This window comes from Maniola hyperantus, chromosome 28 (genome assembly GCF_902806685.2).
Source record: "Maniola hyperantus chromosome 28, iAphHyp1.2, whole genome shotgun sequence".
NCBI classification, from domain to species: domain Eukaryota; kingdom Metazoa; phylum Arthropoda; class Insecta; order Lepidoptera; family Nymphalidae; genus Maniola; species Maniola hyperantus.
The window spans coordinates 3,203,903-3,217,417 of record NC_048563.1 but is presented as its reverse complement, the minus strand read 5'-3'; the positions used below and the strand labels follow the sequence as shown (position 1 = coordinate 3,217,417).

Genomic DNA, 13,515 nt, shown 5'->3' with positions numbered 1-13,515 from the left:
TTAACTTGCAGTGTTCTACATAAAAGTGCTAGGTATAGTTTTTACGACGATACGGAACCCTTCGTGTGCGAGTCCGACTCGCTCTTGACCGGTTATTTTGGTTACAGGCTGTGCAACGTTCCGTCCCAGTGCAAACGAACCCGCCGCCGGCGGTCAAAGCCGAAGGCAAAGTTAATCCCAACGCCATGGAACAGATACGATTACAGGTGAGTTAAAATCGATCATCATCATCATCATCATCATCAACTGCTGGACATAGGTCTCTTGTAGGGACTTCCACACGCCACGGTGCTTCCACGGTCTTGCACGGTGTCGTTGGATAGGATAGCTGTGTGAAAACCATTTTTCGATTCAGGGATCAGTTTTCCGAAATATTGAGCTTTAAATCCTAATCTATATGTATAAAAGAAAAAGCTGACTGACTGACTGATCTATCAACGCACAGCTCTAACCACTGCACGGATCGGGCTGAAATTCGGCATGTGGATAGGCTAAGTAAGGATTTTTAATAATGCAACTCCTGAGGGGGTTACATAGGGGTTTAAAATTTGTGTAGTCCACGCGCCCGAATTCACGATCTTAAGCTAGTTTTTGATAAAATTATTATAAAAAATAACCCTTGCAGCAACTAAAACAACAGCAACAAGCGCAACTCCAACAACAAATGCAACAGCAACAACAACAAGCGCAACAACAACAGGCGCAGCAACAACAACAAGCACAACAGCAACAACAGAAGAAGCCGGAGCCGATTTACGATCTGCCGATACACAACAAACCTACGTTGACGCCGCAACAACAAGAGCAGATTCGATTACAACAGGTATAATGCGCAAAACATGACTTCTCACGCATCATTTTAACTTAATCCGTCAAATATCATGTCAAAAGTACGATTTTAGTCCTTATTTCAAACTATACTTAATTGATAGGTCTAAATCTGGTACTACCCTTTTCGACAGGGAGCATTAAGAATGTCATAGAAATCATAATAAAAATAAAAACAAGTGACATTTGCCATTTTCTAAAAATGCTAAAAAATCACTTTGGTTAGGCAGATAATGGGTAATAGTGCCTATTACCCATTATAAGTCCCGCAAATTCCTAATAAGCGTGGCCGCCATTTTAGTGACGTCAGCACTAGACTGAAGTTTCGAGCTCATGGTATATTTTTATTTCAGCTGACGTCAAAATGACGTCATTTCGATGTTAATGAGACATGGTTCCAGCGCAATAGCAATTTGCGTGACTTATACCTACTAGTATAAACAAAAATATATTTTACAGCAACAACACCACGACGAAATGGTCCGCCAGAATCGTATCCAATATCAACAGAAGTTCGCGCTTACACAGAAGCAACTGCTTGACCACGAGCTGGAACAACACGAGCTACTTGAGCAAATGCGACGGAGCAGGCAACAACAACAACAGAACAGGCAACAACAACCGCAGAACAACGCTGTGTCGCTTTCAAGCAGAGACACTAGTGTGTTCTCATTCTCTTCCGGATGTTCTGGGTAGGTTACACTTAGCTGTGGGATACGCTTCAATGCATGTTATTGCATTGTCGTTTATGTATTATAGAGTAGCATATGGTGTTTTAGTTTGCAATTTCTGCATCTTGTCAGCAGGCGACATTAAGTCGTTGTATGATTGGCACCTAAGCAATTCAAACACAATTGGTGTTTGGACAAAAAGTGAAGAACATCTTTGCAAGCTTGTGTGCAGTTTTTTAATGTGAATTATTTTTTATTTGTATTTCCTTTATTTATATTTGTGTTTGTGTAATCATATAATTTAGTATTCAATTTTACGAAATAATAGTTCTAGTTTCTGTTGTTTAGTAGAATAGTAACAGGTCCGCTGCTTTTGTAAACACTTTTTTGGAGATGATTAGTTTATATCTCATGACATGTTACTTCATTATTATTTGCATAATGAAGGAACACAGCTTTTTTGTGAATACCGCCGCCTATTAGCTTTTGTAGCCCCAGATTCACCGCCATTGCATTGCTGGCTTTTCAGGAAATATGTTAGGGTATATGAAACCTAATGGGAATGTGGTGTGTGTCTTGTAAATAATAATAATGTAATGGCCAATTTGCACTTTGCCAGCGTGGTAGGCAATGGCCAAACCACTTCTTTTTAGAGGTAGACCCGTGCTCTGTAGTGATCCGGTCATGGGTTGATCATGACGATGATGAATAATGTAAGTTGGTTTTATACGATTTTACTAACAATTATTTATTTAAACCACCAGTGGTTCATGCTGGCGTGGCAGAGGCGGTTGCAACAACAGAGCAGAAGATCCGCGCGACTTGGACGCGCTTCTACAATACATAGAAGGTCCCGCGCGACATGTAGACAGAGGCAAGAAACGCGCTAAGAAGATGCGACAGAAGGCGAAACGAGTGAGTACCTTTAATCTATAAGAAGCGTTTCGCTGAAATGGGTAAGGCTTGAATCATGTCGCAACGGTGCAATGCAAATTATCCGACTATTCGTAAGCACTTGTAAAAGTTTATACGAATAAAAAAGATTTTCATTTTCAATGAATTGATTTTTTGCATGGGTATATATAAAGACCTGGAGAGTGACATAGGCTACATTTTATCCCGGAAAATCAAAGAGTGCACACTGGATTTTAAAAAAACCTAATTCCACGCGGATGAAGTCGCGGGCATCAGCTAGTTTATCAAAAGGGTTAATAAAATTGGAATGTCGAAAATCTTTAGAATAGAATAGAATGCAATAGCACTTGTAAAAGTTTACTTGAATAAAAATATATTCTACTAGAGGATGCCCGCGACTTCGTCCGCGTGGATTTAGGTTTTTAAAAACCCCGCGGGAATTCGTTAATTTTCCGGGATAAAATGTATGTCTTTCCCCGAGATGTAAGTTAACTCTCTACCTCTCTTACACAATTGAAGATTATATAAATGATAAAAGAGCGTGGATTTGACCTGCAGCTCGTTCCAGCAACGCACAAGACTGCAAATACTATTTTATGCATTTCATAATCTTGTACCTATATCAAATATTTGAAAAGAGCAACCGTCGAGTTTCTTGCTGGTTCTTCTCGGTAGGAAAGGCATTCCAAACCAGTGGTAGATGCATCCGACTATTCGAAAGTACTTGTAAAAGTTTATTCGAATAAAAAAGATTTTTATTTATTTATTTATTTACCAAATTTCATCAAAATCGGTTGAACGGTTGGGCCGTGAAAAGCAAACAGACAGACAGACACACTTTCGCATTTTTAATATTAGTATGGATTCTATTCTATTATTTCAAACCGATCATGATTGTTGGATTTGTCTTCAAGATGGAGTCCCGACTGTGCGAGCAGTTAGAAGAGCTACACGGCGAGCTATCAACAGCTCGGGCCATGGTCGCCGCGCTGAAGAAGACACACGTGGCCGCCTCGCGAGACTTGGACCTCGCTAAAAACTCTCTCGCCGCGCAACGGACAAAGAAAAAAGGTATCAGCACCTTACAAGTTGACCTGAGTTTGTTGTGGGCTCTTCTCAGCCCTGGGCGCGTTCGGAACCCTCGTAGCTTTAGTTTTAAGTACGCATTAATTATCACCACTATATCATCTTACAAATAAAAATTTATGACAATCAGGAAGCGTAAAATTTTACAAATTCAGAATCTATATATATAAAAGGAAAAGGTGACTGACTGACTGACTGACTGACTGACTGATCTATCTATCAACGCACAGCTCAAACTACTGGACGGATCACGCTGAAATTCGGCATGCAGAAAGCTATTATAACGTAGGCGTCCGCTAAGAAGGGATTTTTCAAAATTCAACCCCTAAAGCGGTAAAATAGGGGTTTGAAGTTTGTATGAAACGCCGTCAGTTTTGAAGTGTCTAAAGAAGTTTTGTAGTTAGTATTTTTGCAATTACATATTTTATTAAGCTCATGTTAAAATCTCATAGTTAAAGATCAAACCTAAGGGTGTAAAATAGGGGTTTAAAATTTGTGTAGTCCACGCGGACGAAGTCGCGGGCATAAGCTAGTTATAATAATTTGAGTTTGAGTTTCACAATACGGTATTTGCATTGACTTATATATTACTTCGTATGGACAGGGTTATTTAACAAACAAAATGGCACCGACTCAGTGGTGCTTTAGCACCAATGCAACCTCGTGGCGTGTGGAAGTCCGTACAAGAGACCTATGTCCAGCAGTGGGCGTCTATCGGTTGATGATGATGACTGTTCAGCCTTGCATAGCAATTTGTATGTTTACAGGCAAAAAGCAGAAACTGGACCCAGCACAGCAGATGAAGGTGCAGCTGGTGGCCGAGCAACTCGGCGACTGCACGTCGCTCGTGAACGCCACTGCCAAGGTATGTAACGTTCATCATCAACACATCGCCGGCTCACTGCAGAGCACGGCGGGATGATTACCTTATCAGATTTCGTCACCGGTTTATGGGTGACTAGCTGATGCCCGCGACTTCGTACGCGTAAAATTAGGTTTTGTACGAATCCCGTGGGAACTCTTAAATTTTCCGGGATAAATAGTAGCCTTTGTCCTTCCCCGGGATATAAGCTAACTCTGTACCAAATTTCATCAAAATCGGTTTCAATTTTTTTTTTTTTTTTTTTAAATTCAAATTTCTTTATTGCGAATCTGGGTAAACAGTGGAGATGTTACAAAACAAAACGGTACAGCCAAATTCTGCCTATTAGCATGCAATATGATATTCCTAACAAACGTGTACATAGTTTTGATAAAATTTGCCAAATTTAATACTTAGTCACAAAATAATAAAAAAACAAGATAGTACTTAATACAAAATATGTCAAAAGGTAACCAAATACACACTAAAGGAAAAAATGACATCTTAGATATTCGTCAACACTATAAAAAATGTTTTTAATTAAATATTCGAATAAATTCTTTTTAAGGCTTTCTATTTTATTTATATTTACAAGTTCTCTTATTTCCAAAGGTAGTTTGTTAACAATTTTTACTGCCATAACGTTAAAACTATTATTGATGAGAGCGGTTTTATGTGATGGGAATTTTAATTTATGTTTTTGTCTTTTGTTAAGTTCTGTAAACATATTTTTATTATTAGCAACAAACAAAATGGTTTCATAGATATATAATGAAGGTACTGTTAATAAACGAAGTTTTTGGAAGTAAGGTACGCAGCTATCTCGCTGGGACAACCTACAAATGACTCTCACGCATCTTTTTTGGGCCAGTAACACGCTTTTTATGTTAGGTTGAACTCTCGGTTGAACGGTTGAGCCGTGAAAAGCTAGCAGACAGACAGACAGACACACTTTCGCATTTATAATATTAATTATGATATCTCTTACCAATCTGTATCGCCGTGTCCTCTGTCTGTCTATCGGGTAAATAACACACCAAGTTACCCCAATAAGTTACAAATTTAATAATTTCTTTAGTTAAAAGTTACAACACAATTAAAAGGTAAACTACGATGGTCCAGTATACGCGGCGGTTGGGATACAACTGACTGACCGCCAGTGGCGTGCACAGTGTTCGAAGCCAGGGTAGGCATTAGTTAGGTAGGCTGTTTACATGCAGGTCCTAATGAAAAATATGCATTGAGCTATTACAACTGGGGTAAGCAGTGCATTTATGCCTTTATGACCTGCACGCCACTGCTGACCGCCCTAGGTTCTACAAATAAGCCATGTGGCGAACGCTAGCGTCAGCAAGTCCCCTACAGTTACGTATCTCGTGACAGGCTTGCGACATGCGTGAATCTCGCGATCATTGCTGTCAAATGTCAAATAAAAAGAAGAGAGACAGCAAATGAACTGTCGCATTGCTACTGCTGTCGCGTTGCTGTCGCTCCTGCAACGTTTTACGTAATCACCCCGCGGGTCTCCTCTCAACAACATTGTCAGCGGTGATATAAGTCACTTTCCGCACAAATGTAGTGAGAGTAATGCTTTTTAGAGTTCCGTACCTGAAGGGTGCCCACGGGACCCTGTTACTAAGCCTCCGCTGTCCGTCCGCCCGTCTGTCTGTATCTCATGAACTGTAATAGGTAAAGAGTTGAAATTTTCAGTGTTTTTGTTTGTTGTTGTATTGCTGCTATAACAACAAAGTGTAATAGTATAATAAGTATGTTCTTGTGCAACAAGGCATACAGCATAATGCTGAGCTGGGACCCTTTTTTCGGGTTGTGCCACACAATATGACAGTTTGTTCCGGCGCTTCTTTTGCTTGTTCTCAGGTGGAAGAAGCGCCGGAATAACCAGCTCTTAGCTTTAAGTTGTGATGTGTGGCACAATTTGTATAAATAAACGTCTTTTCTTTCTTTTCTTTCTTTTTCTTTAATAGAAAATTGAAAATGTCCGCTATGCAAATCAGTACCCTTATTAAAAATGCGAAAGTGTGTTTGTATGTTGGTTTGTCCTTTAATCACGTCGCAACAGAGCAATGGATCGACGTGATTTTTTGCATGGGTACAGTTAAAGACCTGGAGAGTGACATAGGCGCCGTCTTATTGTCATCGCTTGTGCGATGAAGCGTGCGTCCGACGAAAATGATCGCGCGTCCCGTGCGTTCAAACAAACTGTGTTCTACTGAATGTCCTATTGAAGATTGCGCGATCATGCGATGCGTTCATATTGTATTTCATCGCACGATGAAATCGCATCGCATCATCGCGCGAGCGATGATAATAGGACGGCGCCATTTATTCCGGAAAATCAAAGAGTTCCCACGGAATTTTAAAAAACAAAATCCACGCGGACAAAGTCGCGGGCATCATCTAGTAAATTAAAAAAAAATTTCTTGTACTACGGTACTACGGCACGGAACCCATGCCTGTTCGAGTCCGATTCGCTCTTGACTGATCTGACTATTTTCTAGGAGCTACAAGTGGCAGAACGCCGTGTAGCGGAATTCAGCAAGCGGTTGAAGGAATGCGAGAGGGAGTTGACCGAAGCCAGGAATTTACAGGGGAAATCCGAAGCTGATGAGGAGAACGAGTTGCAGCATCAGGTAAATAATGGCTTCCTCGCCGAACTTCAATGGAGGATAGCTATAGTCCGCGACAGGTTAAGATGGCATTCGGGACATGATGTGGGGGGACGCCCCTACGCACGACGCACTACGATCAGAGCGTCGGGCGCGATCCCAGGAGACGCGGGTTCGATTCCTGCCGGTCCGCAATTTTTGATATGTATCTAGCTACGCTCGGACCACTGAGCGTCGGGCGCGATCCCAGGAGACGCGGGTTCGATTCCGGCCGGTCCGCAATTTTTGATATGTATCTAGCTACGCTCGGACCACTGAGCTAACGGTCAGAGCGTCGGGCGCGATCCCAGGAGACGCGGGTTCGATTCCTGCCGGTCCGCAATTTTTGATATGTATCTAGCTACGCTCGGACCACTGAGCTACGGTCAGAGCGTCGGGCGCGATCCCAGGAGACGCGGGTTCGATTCCTGCCGGTCCGCAATTTTTGATATGTATCTAGCTACGCTCGGACCACTGAGCTACGGTCAGAGCGTCGGGCGCGATCCCAGGAGACGCGGGTTCGATTCCTGCCGGTCCGCAATTTTTGATATGTATCTAGCTACGCTCGGACCACTGAGCTACGGTCAGAGCGTCGGGCGCGATCCCAGGAGACGCGGGTTCGATTCCTGCCGGTCCGCAATTTTTGATATGTATCTAGCTACGCTCGGACCACTGAGCTACGGTCAGAGCGTCGGGCGCGATCCCAGGAGACGCGGGTTCGATTCCTGCCGGTCCGCAATTTTTGATATGTATCTAGCTACGCTCGGACCACTGAGCGTCGGGCGCGATCCCAGGAGACGCGGGTTCGATTCCTGCCGGTCCGCAATTTTTGATATGTATCTAGCTACGCTCGGACCACTGAGCTACGGTCAGAGCGTCGGGCGCGATCTCAGGAGACGCGGGTTCGATTCCTGCCGGTCCGCAATTTTTGATATGTATCTAGCTACGCTCGGACCACTGAGCTACGGTCAGAGCGTCGGGCGCGATCCCAGGAGACGCGGGTTCGATTCCTGCCGGTCCGCAATTTTTGATATGTATCTAGCTACGCTCGGACCACTGAGCTACGGTCAGAGCGTCGGGCGCGATCCCAGGAGACGCGGGTTCGATTCCTGCCGGTCCGCAATTTTTGATATGTATCTAGCTACGCTCGGACCACTGAGCTACGGTCAGAGCGTCGGGCGCGATCCCAGGAGACGCGGGTTCGATTCCTGCCGGTCCGCAATTTTTGATATGTATCTAGCTACGCTCGGACCACTGAGCTACGGTCAGAGCGTCGGGCGCGATCCCAGGAGACGCGGGTTCGATTCCTGCCGGTCCGCAATTTTTGATATGTATCTAGCTACGCTCGGACCACTGAGCTACGGTCAGAGCGTCGGGCGCGATCCTAAGAGACGCGGGTTCGATTCCTGCCGGTCCGCAATTTTTGATATGTATCTAGCTACGCTCGGACCACTGAGCTACGGTCAGAGCGTCGGGCGCGATCCCAGGAGACGCGGGTTCGATTCCTGCCGGTCCGCAATTTTTGATATGTATCTAGCTACGCTCGGACCACTGAGCTACGGTCAGAGCGTCGGGCGCGATCCCAGGAGACGCGGGTTCGATTCCTGCCGGTCCGCAATTTTTGATATGTATCTAGCTACGCTCGGACCACTGAGCTACGGTCAGAGCGTCGGGCGCGATCCCAGGAGACGCGGGTTCGATTCCTGCCGGTCCGCAATTTTTGATATGTATCTAGCTACGCTCGGACCACTGAGCTACGGTCAGAGCGTCGGGCGCGATCCCAGGAGACGCGGGTTCGATTCCTGCCGGTCCGCAATTTTTGATATGTATCTAGCTACGCTCGGACCACTGAGCTACGGTCAGAGCGTCGGGCGCGATCCCAGGAGACGCGGGTTCGATTCCTGCCGGTCCGCAATTTTTGATATGTATCTAGCTACGCTCGGACCACTGAGCTACGGTCAGAGCGTCGGGCGCGATCCTAAGAGACGCGGGTTCGATTCCTGCCGGTCCGCAATTTTTGATATGTATCTAGCTACGCTCGGACCACTGAGCTACGGTCAGAGCGTCGGGCGCGATCCCAGGAGACGCGGGTTCGATTCCTGCCGGTCCGCAATTTTTGATATGTATCTAGCTACGCTCGGACCACTGAGCTACGGTCAGCGCGTCGGGCGCGATCCCAGGAGACGCGGGTTCGATTCCTGCCGGTCCGCAATTTTTGATATGTATCTAGCTACGCTCGGACCACTGAGCTACGGTCAGAGCGTCGGGCGCGATCCTAAGAGACGCGGGTTCGATTCCTGCCGGTCCGCAATTTTTGATATGTATCTAGCTACGCTCGGACCACTGAGCTACGGTCAGAGCGTCGGGCGCGATCCCAGGAGACGCGGGTTCGATTCCTGCCGGTCCGCAATTTTTGATATGTATCTAGCTACGCTCGGACCACTGAGCTACGGTCAGAGCGTCGGGCGCGATCCCAGGAGACGCGGGTTCGATTCCTGCCGGTCCGCAATTTTTGATATGTATCTAGCTACGCTCGGACCACTGAGCTACGGTCAGAGCGTCGGGCGCGATCCCAGGAGACGCGGGTTCGATTCCTGCCGGTCCGCAATTTTTGATATGTATCTAGCTACGCTCGGACCACTGAGCTACGGTCAGAGCGTCGGGCGCGATCCCAGGAGACGCGGGTTCGATTCCTGCCGGTCCGCAATTTTTGATATGTATCTAGCTACGCTCGGACCACTGAGCTACGGTCAGAGCGTCGGGCGCGATCCCAGGAGACGCGGGTTCGATTCCTGCCGGTCCGCAATTTTTGATATGTATCTAGCTACGCTCGGACCACTGAGCTACGGTCAGAGCGTCGGGCGCGATCCCAGGAGACGCGGGTTCGATTCCTGCCGGTCCGCAATTTTTGATATGTATCTAGCTACGCTCGGACCACTGAGCTACGGTCAGAGCGTCGGGCGCGATCCCAGGAGACGCGGGTTCGATTCCTGCCGGTCCGCAATTTTTGATATGTATTTATAAATTATAAAATATAAGCTATATTACAGTGTACATGAATACAAGCAACAGCAAAAACAGCTTACAGTATAATTATAAATTTCAGTTGCAGATGGAGCGGGAAGCGATAATGAAACATCAGCGCTACGAGCAACAGCGACTCTACGATCGCACCACACAGATGATGCGTGAGTTATACCGTCACTAGCTTGTGCCCGCGACTTCTTCCGCGGTAAGAAAGAAAGAAAGAAAAGACGTTTATTTATGCAATTGTGCCACACATTACAACTTAAAGCTAAGAGCTGGTTATTCCGGCGCTTCTTCCACCTGAGAACAAACAAAAGAAGCGCCGGACATATGTAAATTACTCACAACCTTGAATGGGAAGCTGGAAGAAATCTCTATTTAGAGATGAGCATTTCCAATGGAGGCCTATGCGTCAGAAGACGCGCTGATCCGAAAGAACTAAAATGCGAGATTTAAATTATGTAATTTTTAAATGTAAATCTTTCTAAATATATAAAAGGAAAAGGTGACTGACTGACTGACTGACTGATCTATCAACGCACAGCTCAATCTACTGGACTGATCGGACTGAAATTTGGCATGCAGATAGCTACTATGACGTAGGCATCCGCTAAGAAAGGATTTTGGAAAATTCAACTCCTAAGGGGGGGAAATAGGGATTTGAAATTTGTGTAGTCCACGCGGACGAAGTCGCGAGCATAAGCTAGTTCAGTAATAAAGGCATTATTTATTTATTTATTTATTTCCAATGTAACTTTATTTGTTACTACTATGTAACTACATTTACGGTACACGAAAAAAAAAATTAACTACTCGCTATTATGCCCGCGACTTCGTCCGCGTGGACTACACAAATTTCAAACCCCTATTTCACCCCATTAGGGGTTGAATTTTCAAAAATACTTTCTTAGCGGATGCCTACGTCGTAATATGAAATGAAAATCTTTTTTATTCGTATAAACTTTTACAAGTGCTTACGAATAGTCGGATGCATCTACCACTGGTTCGGATTGCCTTTCTGCATGCTATCTGCATGCCAAATTTCAGCACGATTGACAGCCAGCAATTGCTTATACAGTATGGTATAATAATATTGTAAATTGATCACTTCAAAAGAGCAACCGTCGAGTTTCTTGCTAGTTCTTCTCGGTAGGAACGACATTCCGAACCAGTGGTAAATTAAACTAGTTGACGATTCAAAAGCACTTGTAAAAGTATACTTGAATAAGAATATAAAATAAGTTAAATTAGAGCCTCAATAGCTCAATCGGTAAAGGAGTGGACTGAAAACCGAGAGGTTGACGGTTCAAAACCCGCCCGTTGCACTATTGTGGTACCTACTCCTAGCACAAGCCTGACGCTTAGTTGGAGAGGAAAGGGGAATATTAGTCATTTAATATGGCTAATATTCTTAAAAAAAAAAAAAAAAAAATTCGTTGGCCAGATCTCGTTTTTATTACTTCTCCCTGAATTTTCTCTCCCCCAGTCGAGTTTTTTTTTGTTTTTCTTATGTTTATTCTATCTGTGAAAACTTGTCATTAGCTTCAATCTTCTTCTGTTTTTACCTATTCATTTTTTCATATTAGCTGTAAGTTTTCCTGTTAAATAAAATAAAATAAAATATTCTATTCTATTCTATATGTTTTCTGTTGACCCTAGTGGACGGTTTTGCGGACGGCAGCACAATGCGCGTTTCGCACGCCAACGGCTCGGCCGTGACTCTGTCTTTGCGCGGACAACCTGACCCTGCCTTGGCGAGACTCATATCCGGGACCGACTTTAAAGGTCATCATCATCAACTGATAGACGTCCACTGCTGGACATAGGTCTCTTGTAGGGACTTCCACACGCCATGGTCTCACGCCGCCGCCATCCAGCTACTCCCTGCGACTCGTCTGATGTCGTCCGTCCACCTAGTGGGGGGTCTTCCAACACTGCGTCTTCCGGTGCGAGGTCGCCATTCCAGCACCTTGGGACCCCAACGTCTATCGGTTTTACGAATGTAAATGTCCTTCCCCGGGACAAGCTATCGCTGTACCAAATTTCGTCTAAAACAGTTGAACGGGTGGGCCGTGAAAGGCTAGCAGACAGACAGACGGACAGACAGAGACACTTTCGCATTTATAATATTAGTATGGATTCATTAAATGGCTTAGTGTTAAAAAACCGGCTAAGTGCGAGTCAGGCTCGCGCATTGAGGGTTCCGTACTACAGTCGTATTTTTTCGACATTTTCACGATAAATCAAAAACTATGATGCATAAAAATAAATAAAAATCTGTTTTAGAATGAACAGGTAAATGCCTTTCATATGATACGCCACTTGATATAGTTATCTAACTTAGAAAATTGAAAATACTAATTATTAGTTCATGACCACAATTTAATTTTTTTGTGTGATGTAACCACAAATTCACGGTTTTCAGATTTTTCCCCTAATACCAGCTATAAGACCTACCTACCTACCAAATTTCATGATTCTAGGTCAACGGGAAGTACCCTGTAGGTTTCTTGACTGACAGACAGACAGACAGACAACAAAGCGATCCTATAAGAGTTCAATTTTCCTTTTGAGGTACGGAATCCTAAAAATAATATTAATTTGCAGTGGAAGTATGCGAAGAGCAGTCCAACCAAAAGCAAACAGACAGTCAGAAGAAACAGACCTGGGAACAGGCAATAGCCCACATGAACCAGCTGGCCAAGGGCCCCGCCAAAGAGAAGGTAAGACATCATCAGTGGCGTGCACAGGAGTTCAAGCCAGGGTATGCATTTAGGTATGAACTTGTTTTACGGCAGGTTATAGTGAAAAAGTAAGCATTTGATTTCTTACAATGAGGGTAAGCAGTGCGTTTATGCTTCTATGAGCTGCACGCCACTGGACATCATCATATCAACCCACCGCCACCTGCCCACTACAGAGCACGGCTGGCTGATTACGTAAAACGTTGCAGGAGCGACAGCAACGCGACAGCAGTAGCAATGCGACAGTCATTTGCTGTCTCTCTTCTTCTTCTTATTTTGCTTTGTGGTGCTGTCTCTCTGTAGCCGCTTTTACGTGTGACGTTTGACAGCAATGATTGCGAGATTTACGCCTGTCGCGAGATACGTAATCACCCCGCGGGTCTCTTTTCAGAGTGAGTAGGTTTGGCCATAGTCTACCACGCTGGCCATGTGCAGATTGGTAGACTTCACACACCTTTGAGAACATTATGGAGAACTCTCAGGTTTCCTCACGATGTTTTCCTTCATCGTTAAAGCAAATGATATTTAATTACTTAAAACGCATATAAATACGAAAAGTGCATGCCTGGGATTGAACTCTGGTCCCCCCTGAATAGGAGGCTCCCATCTTACATTACGCGGCAGAAAGTAACGTACATCGGATTTTAGGCATCGGCATTTCGGCTTTGTAGAGCGTTGTATCTGTCACTCATACCTATGTGACGTTTTGTCGGTCT

At 44.6% G+C, this 13,515-nt stretch overlaps 1 protein-coding gene across 6 annotated transcripts in view; it reads left to right on the top strand.

Annotated features, from left to right (window-relative positions):
- LOC117995137 (uncharacterized) overlaps positions 1 to 13,515 on the top strand; it is a 56,910-nt gene that overhangs the window by 26,079 nt on the left and 17,316 nt on the right. For 5 of the 6 annotated variants that reach the window (XM_069508466.1, XM_069508465.1, XM_069508467.1 and 2 more), the window contains exons 27-36: positions 108 to 206; positions 626 to 823; positions 1,288 to 1,520; positions 2,264 to 2,414; positions 3,329 to 3,485; positions 4,268 to 4,365; positions 6,882 to 7,013; positions 10,135 to 10,216; positions 11,715 to 11,840; positions 12,663 to 12,778. In XM_069508466.1, coding sequence (XP_069364567.1) covers positions 108 to 206; positions 626 to 823; positions 1,288 to 1,520; positions 2,264 to 2,414; positions 3,329 to 3,485; positions 4,268 to 4,365; positions 6,882 to 7,013; positions 10,135 to 10,216; positions 11,715 to 11,840; positions 12,663 to 12,778 — 1,392 coding nt within the window. The remainder of the gene's footprint in view (positions 1 to 107; positions 207 to 625; positions 824 to 1,287; positions 1,521 to 2,263; positions 2,415 to 3,328; positions 3,486 to 4,267; positions 4,366 to 6,881; positions 7,014 to 10,134; positions 10,217 to 11,714; positions 11,841 to 12,662; positions 12,779 to 13,515) is intronic. The other variant, XM_069508468.1, reaches the window with a different exon arrangement.